The sequence below is a fragment of the Octodon degus genome, unplaced genomic scaffold (genome assembly GCF_000260255.1).
Source record: "Octodon degus isolate 3935 unplaced genomic scaffold, OctDeg1.0 scaffold00134, whole genome shotgun sequence".
Classification (NCBI taxonomy): Eukaryota; Metazoa; Chordata; class Mammalia; order Rodentia; family Octodontidae; genus Octodon; species Octodon degus.
In genome coordinates this window covers 6,747,924-6,759,180 of record NW_004524710.1, presented here as the reverse complement: position 1 = coordinate 6,759,180, position 11,257 = coordinate 6,747,924, and the positions used below count along the sequence as shown (strand labels likewise).

The 11,257-nt window shown below is 37.3% G+C and overlaps 1 protein-coding gene across 2 annotated transcripts in view; it reads left to right on the top strand.

The window, feature by feature from the left end:
* The window catches only part of Lrrc69 (leucine rich repeat containing 69), a 119,477-nt gene extending 109,025 nt beyond the window's left edge, over positions 1–10,452 (top strand). For both annotated transcript variants that reach the window (XM_023701382.1, XM_004641317.2), the window contains one exon: positions 10,320–10,452. In XM_023701382.1, the coding sequence (XP_023557150.1) occupies positions 10,320–10,430 (111 nt within the window). In that variant the 3' untranslated portion in view covers positions 10,431–10,452. The remainder of the gene's footprint in view (positions 1–10,319) is intronic.
* The last annotated feature ends 805 nt before the right edge of the window (positions 10,453–11,257 follow it).

Genomic DNA, 11,257 nt, shown 5'->3' with positions numbered 1-11,257 from the left:
AAGGAGAGGTTGGACCTGGTGCTGTGCGTTTAAGGACTGCTAATGTAAGTCTAGCCCCTGAAGTCTTGGCAGTATAGATTGCCTAAGGAGACTCATCTGGTGGGGAGAGAAGCCCAGAAAACTTTTGAGAACTTCAGCATTGACTGAGTGGGCAAAGTAGGAGTTAGAAACAGAGAATGAGAAAGAATTAGCAGGGTCAAAGGGGACAATGCCAGTGGGGGGGGGCATACATTTTCTAGCTTTAAACACAAACATGAAACAAACAGAATTGCAATTTCTTTTGATAATCTTTCTAGATACCCATTCTACAGGCTGACTTATTCTAGTTCATTGCAGGCTTATGTGATTATTTTAAGATGTTTTCAGTTCACATTTAATCTCAATTACTGAGGGTTTTCTTCCTCTTCTTTCCTCTTTGTAGTGCCCAACTTTTGGAGCTCTTATGTAGTGTTATGCCATGGAATATGGGAGCGGAATGTCCTGCCCATATCCCCTGCTTCAGTGGGCATCTTTTGGGTCTGTGATCGCCCTACCTTGACATGAAATAAGGCCTCACTGCCATTATGGTGTGTGCAGAGGGATCTGTTTCCCATTGATTTCTGCATCTTTGTACCCCATGTCGTCTTGTTCTGCCATTGAAATCCTTTTGGTTTCTGGTCCTTTCTCAATTTTTTCCATAGGACTCTCTGTGCATGAGAAATTTTGGTTATTCTTTTTTTTTTTAACTGTCATCTAAAAGGATTGAGATCATTAAGGATTCCAATTGGAGAGAAAAAACAGGGGGAAAAAAAAGAGGAGGAAAGTGGTGTCCTTTGTGTCTCTAAGAAGGAGCTAGAAGAAGGTTGCATTGATCAGAAATCTGCCAGGAGCCCAGACATGAGAGTGAATGTTGATTAATCTTCAATAAATGTTGAAGTAAAAGACAGGCAAGCCATAGGGTGCTATCTGGAAGGAGGGCACTGGAGGAGATATGTGCAAGGTTGTACGGTGTGGGAGAATCAGATGATAAGCTATTTATTTAAAATACAGTGTTATCAGAAGAATAAATACAAATGGCAATAACTACACAGAGAAATACTCATCATTCCTGGGCATTAGAGAAATGCAAATTAAAACAACATGGTGTTTCTTGTCTCTTATATGAGAAACCCAAATATAAATAAAGAGCAAAATAAAAGATAGATAATAAGAAGCAGGGCAATTGAATAAAGAGATTAAGAGATAGATGATGGAGAGAGGAGGAGGGAAGGGTAAAGAATGAAAAAAGGGATTAAGTGTGTTGTATACATGTTGCAACTCTGCACAAGGAATGTAAACAGTATGTACTGCAAACATGTACTAATGAAAACTTTAAAGTACACTCTGGTAAGCACCATAAGGTGTATCTACCTAGGCTATGGCGTCACAGACTGAGTGACCAACTATTGAGGGCGTTTGAAGGAAAGTTTCCCCAAGAGGATAACTTTTGGGGAATATGGCTTTCTGACCCTCACATTAACTTGTGATTTGGTTTTCATTGTCTCCATTTACAGATGAGATAAATAGGGCTAAGCAAAGGCAAGTAGCTTGTTTATAAGGTTCAAATCTTTCAACTCATGGAATTTAGACTTTAGTTGATCTGATTCCTCATCATATAACCTTCAGGTCTCAATCTTTTTTTTTTTTTAATTTTTTTTGGTGGAACTGGGAATTGAACTGAGGCCCTTGCGCTTGCCAGGGAAGTGCTTATTCTACTGAGCCATCTCCCTGACCCTGGTCTCAATCTTATAGTACACACATTTTAATTTTGACTCATAGGAAGGTGTAAAAATAAATTTAGTCTTCGGTTAGGATACAGTAGCTTCCACCAGCTGCCTTCATGTGTTTGAAAGACCATCATGTGAAGGAGAGAATAGGCTTTTCTTTTGTTGACTTGTAGAGCAGAATGTAGAACAACTGGGAATCAGGCCAGAAAGGTGGAAATATTTTCTTAAAGGAATCACCCCCCCCCACATGCTCAGATTAACATTAGTTATCACTGAAGAAATTATAGATATGTAAGAAAGAAAAGGAGGATAAAATAATTTGGTATTGATATAATTTTATTTAAAAAATTAGAAAGGAATTTACAATTCATTTTTAATCAGGTAATTATATGCCTCAGGGCATTATAAAAACAGCAGCAGGAAGGCATGAAACTATAGCATGGGCTAAGAATATAATGATTAAAAAATAAAGATCTACAGTATATGCTGTCTAATAGCAGGATATGTTCAGATGTTGAAGAAAGACATGGTCTCCAGCATGTTGACTGAAAAATAGAATAAAGAAGAAATTTACATAAAGCACATTTTGGTAAAACTGCACGCCACCAAAGATAAATGATTAAGAGCTAAAGATAAAATGTGAAGGAAAACACACAGTAAATCACCTACAAAGGGGCCAGGCACATAGCTCAGTGACATTGTGCCTGCCTGCCTGGCAAGTGCAAGGCCCTGTGTTCAATTTCTGACATGTGTGCGCATGTCACACACACACACACACACACACACACACACACACACACACAAATGTATGTGCACACGACAAAAATAAACCGAACACAGATTTATTAGCAGTAATAGGTGTCAGGAAAATATAAAACAAAAAGGAAAAAATAGCTCAAAATCTAAAATTATATGACTAGATAATCTGATAGACAAAAACATGGAGGTGTCAGAAAATTGTGAGAAGAAACCCTTTAAATTGTTTTGCTTCGGATCAGTTATTGAATCCAAAACCCTATGAAAATTCGTGAAGCTAAACAGATAAGTATTTATTTAGTGTACAATAGTGGTAAAAGTGTGACAATAGAATCAGAATAGGTATTTACTATAATTCTGTTAGTCATTACAAACAAATTTAAATATATTTAAGATTATAAAAATGGATGAAAATGAGATTGGAATATGTATTACCAGGTGAGGAATAATTGAAATATGCTTTTAAAAACAGTTTTTAAATACAGTTTTTTAAAACAGAGTGAAAGCATACACCAATTAATTACATGGGATAATTTTAGATTAACCATGTTGGCAAACAGTTGTTTTTGTATAGCTTTAGGGTTTTTTTTTTCTTTTTTTAGCTTTAGGGTTTTATATTTCTTTTCGCATATGCAGAAAAAGTTATACAAAAACTACCTTGTCTAGAAGTTTCCTTTCCTATCAAAGAAATTTCTACTTGTTAATTATCTCTGCAGGAACTAAACTAAATGCTGACCTTTGTGGTAAACACTTTGTTGCAAAAAGAGAACCATTCAATAACACCAGCATGTGGCTGCGGAATGTTCTGCCTCCGACAGGGTCTATACTCACCTGAGGGGGACACTGGGAGCTAGATGGGACTGCATCCCTGACCTAAATTGCAGAAACAACTGACTAGTGAATTGCAGTGGCTTCTAATTCTAGCGAGTACCAGATTATGTCATGCTTGCCTTCTGAAATAGGGAGATGATGGTTGGAAAACAGCAGATGAAAGATTTTATTTGCTCTCCAATATTAACCTGTTCCACAATTCATCTGGATGCTTTCACTTTTTTTCAAATGTTACAGCCCTCCCATCTGAGTTGTTAGCTCTTAACAATTACAGAGTTATTAATAATCCCAATGTAATTGATACTTTCATATAAATCTTTGAAACAACAACAAAAACTAATCCTTTTCAGTTACTACTACCTTGGGTCACATTTGAAATAGTAATCCAAATAGTCTCATGAAATCCTTTCAAAACACTTGAGTGACCTTAGGCCCAAGATATTCACCTGATAGTTTTCATTTCTCATAGTTTCGTTGGTTGAACTTAACATTTCCCCAGATTCTTTTAAAGTTGAGGAGTTTAGGGTGGGAAGACATTGGAAGAAGAACTCTGAACCCTGTATTGAATGATGTAATGTAATTAAAATCACCCTCAAAAGAGATTAGATTGAGTAGGTCTCACTGCAAATGAGCAAACTGCTCATCTACTTTATAAAAATAAATGAAAATTTGTAACCTTAATTCCTTTTTCATGACAGGCTGCCAGTAATGAAACGTAAGATTACATTTAATAATTTTACTCATTACTTAGTAAAATCTTACTTTGCTGTAAAAAGTTATTACTGTTGAGATACCACTGACATTCATTTATGAAACTGATCATTTCAACCAGTCAACTGTGAAAATTAATGTAGGTTTTAAAACATTTATGCAGAGGTTAGTCAATTTAATGTACATTAGGCACTGTGAATATCAGAAGGCTCACATTTTGAATACTAAATGATCGTGCAAGTAATATATATTTATTGTTCAGAAAAATTGAAATGGTATTGTGTGTTCCTTATTATTTTACTCAGAAAATAGTAAAAATGCAATTATAGTATAAATGAACTTACATACTGTTTTGATTACTTCTATTTTGTAAGAACTCCCTGAACTCTCTTTTTCCTTTAGAGAACTCTCTTTTGTTCTTCAACTGCTGGTTAGGGTCATAGTTATATTCCGTAAATGCTACTTTTTCCTTTTTCTAAAGAATTGCTCACTTGTATTCAGCTTCAGTTCATTTATCTGAAGCTGTGCACGACCAAAACATTTGAACCGTCTCGTGAAATTCAAAGGGCAGTTATTATGCAGAGGAGGGCGGGTGGCCATGGAGAGCAGGACCAGTCTGCAGGGGAGAAAATAACCCTTAGCTAGATGGCCTTCTGGGACATAAGTAGGATTTTCTTTCTGGATTCCGCTCTTACCACAGACCCAAATGCCTTAAGGGTAGAATGATCATATGATGGGTCATCTAAGCTAAGAGGCTTTTCAGATTGAAAGTGAAAATTATAACTAGCTGTAAAAGCAGCAGGAAACCAGGACTGTCCTTGGTACATCGGCAAGTATGGCAACCCTTCCTAAATGGAGTAGTTAGCTTTAGAGTGGGGCTCAGTGCTGGTGCTTTCGCTGATGGTTTGGAGGAGTTGTCATTCCAAATATCCACTGTGGATTTTAGAAATTATTTTTAGTCACTACAAATATTTGAGGTCCTACTTTAAGCAGGAAACCCTGGGTGGGAAGTAAAATACAAATAAGTAAGTGATCTAGTCATCCCCAAGTGGTTTCAAAATTGAGGTTAAACTCAGAAGATTTAAAAGACACTGGCAACAAAAGCTGAAGTTTTAAGGAGTAGCAGAGATCAATTGTCTTAACACTTCAGAGTGGAAGGGGGGTTACTGCAGTACCCAGAAAAGTGCAGGGACTTACACAGGCTTGGAAATTGGTGGACTTCAGATCATGGAAAGGGGAGAAGAGACAAGAGAGAATGTGTTAGGAGAAGAGGACAGTGGCGTGGTGAATGAGTCATGCTGTGCGGCAGTGGATCGGAGTGGGAGGAGGAGACGGAAAATTTTTAAAAATTGGAGTAAAAGTCTACCAGTCTTCCAATAGGTAGACTAAGAAGTTTGCAGTTGGACTTGTTTAGAAACAAGAGTCTACCAAATGTGTGGACACAAGTCAATGATATTAAAAATAAGGAATGTTTTAGAGTCATTTTGGGGTTAGACTGATTGAATATTGAAGAGAAGTGGAAGGAGAGTCAAGCAGAGCAGCTGCTTTGTGCAGGGATTGGATGTGGTGGTGAAAATGTCAGGAAGGGAAGCACCAAGAGCAATGGAAGTGGTGGATCATGTCTGGATTGAGCATGGGACACCTCTGAGGGTGTGAGGGGAAAAAGGCAGCCCCGGGGAGCCAACTCTGGGGGCAAGACCCAGAGCTTCGTCTGAGACATGTTGAATTTCATGACCGCTGGATAATGCAAGTGAGTGTGCCTACTCACTGATTAGGAACAGGAGAAAGCAGTGGAGCGCAATGTCTTCCTCTTTGTTATCTGGAAACATGCACTTTCTAAAATAACTACTTATGGCATCAAGTTCTGTGGAAATTATTCAACTATATTCAAAACGCTTCATTCATGAAAATGACTGGAAGACTTACTACCACAAATCTAGGGAACTTGGATTCTGGTCCTGACTCTGTCTTGCACTATGAGGCCTAAGATGAGGCACTTAGCTTTTCTCTCTGGATTAGTTTTCATGCCTGGGCCAAAGTCTCTTCTAGCATGAAAGTGCCTTGAGTTCCTGCTTGAAGGAGGCTGCCGCGATGGAGCCTTGTGAGTCCTGCTGATTTGGACCGTGATGTCACTCTGCAGTTTCTGTCTGTGCTGCAACACATTTTCATAAACTTGGCTCCTTAGCTACAAAAATTTGTTATTTTGCAGTCTAGTAGCTCAGAAACCTTAAAAGGGTCTCCTTGGGCTGATATAAGGTGTTATAGGGTGAATTGTTTTCTGCAGGCTCAGGGGAACATCCGTTGTCCTGTGCTTTACAGCTGCTAGAGGTTGTTACCTTGGTTCGTGGCCTTCTTCCTCTGTCTTCAGAGCTAATATTGCTAGATCTATTTCTTATCATATCCTGTCATTTGTGTCCTTTGTTCTGCCTCCTTCTCCCACTTATAAGTACTCTTGTGATCACACTGAGCACTCCTGGGCAATTCAGGATAACTCACCCATCTCAAGCTATTTATCTCAACTGTGTCTGAAAAGTCCTTTTGCCACATGGGATGACACACCTATTCAGAGGTTTCAGGCACTAGAATGTGGATATCTCTGTGGGGGATTGCATTGCCCACCATGACACCTTTTCCCGAGAGAGTAGGAAAGCACCTCACCTTTTTATTTCATTTCTCCCCCTTTACATAATATTGAAAATTTATCTGATTTTTTTTTTTTTTTGCTGTGGGATATGTGTATATTTCAGTAAAATTTACATTTACCAGATTAAAATATGGCAGTGATTGTCACTGAACCACATGTTGAATGATTCTTAAAAATAATCCAGTCTACCATTCAGCAAGTATAAAACTTAACAAACATGTACATTTCAATTTAACATGGAAAACTGCTTTTTTCTACAGTTGGAAGAGGATATAAAAGTTGTGTTTATTTGCCTCAAGAAATAATGAAAATAAAGAGTGAAAGACTGGGGTTAAATATAGCATTTCACATTTTGAAATTTTTCACTGAAGTGATATTCTTTCAGTTTTGTCTAATCATAAGCAACTCTTTACCTCCTGTTGGAGGTGCATGGAGAAAAAAATAATTTGTTTAGTGGTGTTTTAATTTTTATCTGCAAAAATGATCAAAACAGAAACTATATGTGGTAGGGTTATGAGGCTTTGTTAACTGGGTTTGGGGAGAGAGGTTCTTTATAGGACAGAGTAATTTTTTAAAACTGTTCCTTTGAAACATGTTTATTTCAAATAGACATAAGTTTTAACAGTAGAAAGAACTGAGATAATGCCACAAGTGGAAGTGAAAATTTAAATTAGCATCCACTAGTAAGACATTAGAGAATTTTACTCATGAAAACATTACTGAGGATGAAAAAGGTGGAAAAGTGTGTTAGTGAGGAAGTAGTCCTTTATTTTTAGCAAAATTTCCAAGACAAAACACCATAGGGTCCCCAACACTGTATCACAAATAAAAATTATTAATTTAGAAAATAATCACCAGCAAAGTTTTTCTTCATTACAATTGATAATGGCTTTTTACAAAAATACAGTCCTAGGAAACATTCATCTTATTCTAATTAAGTAAATCATAATCCCCCCTTAGAAGGGGAAAGAGGGACACAGACACTTTGCATTCCGGCGGGCAGCAAGAGCCAAGCCAAACTCTGCCCGTGCAATTTCTTAATGACACAAGGGAAATGGCTCAAACCACTGTGGACTTAAAAAATGCTTTTAATAGTTTCTATTGTAAACTTTTCACCTCACGAGGAATGAGGCAAAGCAAACTAGAAAACACTGTGGCCACTTGTGTCCCTGCATTGTGTGTATTTCTCTCTTCAGCCTCCCTCTCTTATCCTATGGATCTAGTATTTGCTCTGGCTTCTTAAATAGGAGATAAATAAAATCGATTTGGTATGATTTTTTTTCACTAGTCTTTTAGTTCTATGTGAGATACGCTACAGGAGAGCAAGAAGAGTTGCCTGGCTCAGAGGGCTGTCTATGGAGCGGAAAGGGGATGTACTATGCTTGCTTTTGGTTTTGTTATTAGTTCTTCAACTATAATTTCAACACTTGGCTATTATAGTCTACTTAAGTAATTAATATCACCCCATATGGAATAGATTTAAAATATTATATATACTATGTAAATGTTTAGAAAGATACTTATTCATTTTACTCTTGGACATTAGAAATTGTGGTTGCTATTCCATGCTTTAGCATTTTGTGGTCCATTTGTTGTTTATCTATGCTACATTGTTCTCTCAAAATTCTAACTAGTTTCTGGATTTTCTGCTTTCAAGTAGTTCACCCTTTCTGGAATGCTCTTGGCCTCCTCTACAGGCACCCACGTCTGAGTCATTTTCCAGCTCATCTTTTTCAATTGTGAAATTTTGCTCACTATTCAGCCTATGCTAATATCTCCTTTCTGCAATCATATAGAACTTATCATCGAGTTAAGCCGCATGTTTCTAGTTATTTTTTATGTTTATTTCTTGTCTTTCCAACTGGATGCTAAGAAGATTCTTGACAGGAGGGATTGTTTGCTGCATGTTTTGTATCCTTGGCACTTTGCCTAATGTCATGCAGATTTTAGAATACGTATAATTTGTAAAAACTCTTGGTTGCAAGTTAAGAAACCCAACTTGCACACTGACTCAGTATGAAGGCGAGGGGTGGGTTTGGCTGAATGTTTAATCATGACTAGATTTGGTTTCCAAATTTATTAGCAAGACTCTGACCTTTTAATTCAGTGTTTTTGTTTTCCTTGCCTTAGTTTCGTTTTTAGGTAGGCATTCCTTAAACTGTGCCCCTTGAGTGTAGAGGGAGCACTTCATTCTCTTAGTAGATCCAGACAAAGTTGTAGACCTGATGCCCATCAACTCTGTTGGATTACTTCAGGTCATGTGATCACCCAGACTAATCACAGTTGTCTGAGGGAAGTGGTTGGATCATTGCCTGAGCCTGAATTATGTGGTCTATCTTGAGCTGACAGTGGGCTTGGTGTACCTCTCATTCCCCAAAATATGCACTGAGATTGGAAGGGGCAGGTCTCCAAAGGAAAAAGCAGGCTTTTTTTTGCCAAGCAAAACCAAGATGCCTGCTGGGGAGTCCAGGAAATGTTCGCTGATTGGTCAGCTCTACATCTCTGTAGGAAGAACTCAGGTTCATAATTCCATCTTTATACCTTCTTCTATGGTACTACATAGCACTTCACAGTTCATCTTGGAGGTGAATGTGAAGGAGATATTACTAGTAACTTTGGCTCCCTGCTGACACATCACCAGTGTTCGAAGGCTGTTACTCTCTCAGGAGTGGGTTAGACTGGTGTGTAAAGAGTCAGGCCACTACATGGCATCTCAAAAATTCTTTTGTGGAAGAGGGAGCAGACAGTAATCAAATCTTTCTTTGTGGTTGCAGTGATGTTGGTCAACTGGTTTTATGGTAAAACTAAGTAGTATTATTAACTGATTAAACTACTAGTTGCCTGAATCTGTTTTGGATTTGCTCTATTTTTAGAGCTATGTTGATTTCAGAAATTAGTAATAAAGTGTATAAAATGAAAAGCCTTTGAGATTGCAAATGTCTGTCCTCTCTCTCTCTTTCTCTTTCTCTCTCTCTCTTCCTTTCCTTTCCTTTTCTTTCCTTTCCTTTCCTTTCCATGTGCTGAATGTCAAACCCAGGGGCTTGTTTGTAATCAGGAATAATATTTTTACATATAAGTATTCATAACATGGACACTAAATTGTCCATCAGTGTTTTTGGTTCCCTATTTATGTACAGAAAAGGTCAGAGATATGTGGAGTGTAAAATTTTAAAACATGGAGAATTTACTACAAACATGTAAGTTATGTATTGAAGAATTTTCTAGGTTCCTAGCTGGTGGAGATTTTAATAGATATTGCAGACAGTGAACAAAGAATATTAGGAGAAAGTTCAATAAATGTTAGATGACTGATAATTTAGCAGCCCTGTTGAATAGGAGTCAGGTTTATGCAAAGTTTCTATCATTTTTGACCATCTCAAATGCTCTATGATTGGGCTGTGTGTTAATGTTTGGATCAAAATACATATCATCTGAATTTTGTTTGTATTGGACATGGCTTTCTTAGCTAGGTAAGTTTGTCTGTAGGAAAAGAGCAAATCAAACACAAATGAACTAGTGTGTCCTCTAGGAGTTAATGTTCTGGAAAAAACTTCCTACCAAGTTAATTGCCTATTTTAATCAAAATATTTATTGGCACAATCTTAATCTAATTTTTGATCTTTATATTCTAGAACTGGAAGATAAGCAAAAATCTACAGCTGGTACCTCTCCGAATATTACTTTGCTCATACAAATGTTTTAACCAGCGTGACCCTAACCTCTTTGGAATTTCTCAAGAGTAGAATGGGCAGGAAGCTCCTTCAGTGCCTCTGGCTGCAACATCCGGTCTGCGCAGCCAGCTCACACCCTACCATCAGCCACGTGGTGTCCAGGCTTAAGCAAAGGAAGACAAACGTTAAGCAAAGGAAGAAAAATAGTTTAATTACAGAGATCCTAATTTAAGCATGATAGCCTACCATTAGGTCATAAGATTCTGATAACGCTGTGTTTTCCTTTGGCCTAAAAAGAAAATTTAAAAAAAAAAGAAAAAAAAAAAAAAAACCCCGAAAGATTTGTGTGCCATGTAAGTGTTAATGCCCCCCGTCACTGTATAATTGTTACCCTCTTTTTCTAGAAAAGTATTAAGAGAATTTGGTGGGGAAATCTGTTTATTTGAATGTTTCACAACTGAACGAGAATCACTTACTAATTAATCACTGTTTAATTCTAGTTTTTTTTTTTTTTCTGTATAATTTCATTTGAGGCAGTAAAATCTATTGACTAAGATAAAAACTTTCATTCTATTAAAAGTAAGTGGAAGACCATAAACTCAGGTATGGGAATTCCTAGCATAACATTTTACTGTTTTAAAAGCTTAAGTTTTTTTTTTTTTTCTTTTGAATATTTTAGCAAGAGAAGCTGACAAAAGCCAGGACCGTTGTTGCTAAAATGAGAATTTGACTCATTTTCTTTGAGGGACAACAGAAAACTAGAAAAAGAATTAATGAAAATCTGCCCAGTATGATGCATAGACCAGTGGTTCTGGCGAGCTTGGGTTTTGTCCAACACCATATTCATCACTTGAGAAGCTGCTACCTCCGCAAAGCATTTGGTCGTACTCTAGAATTGC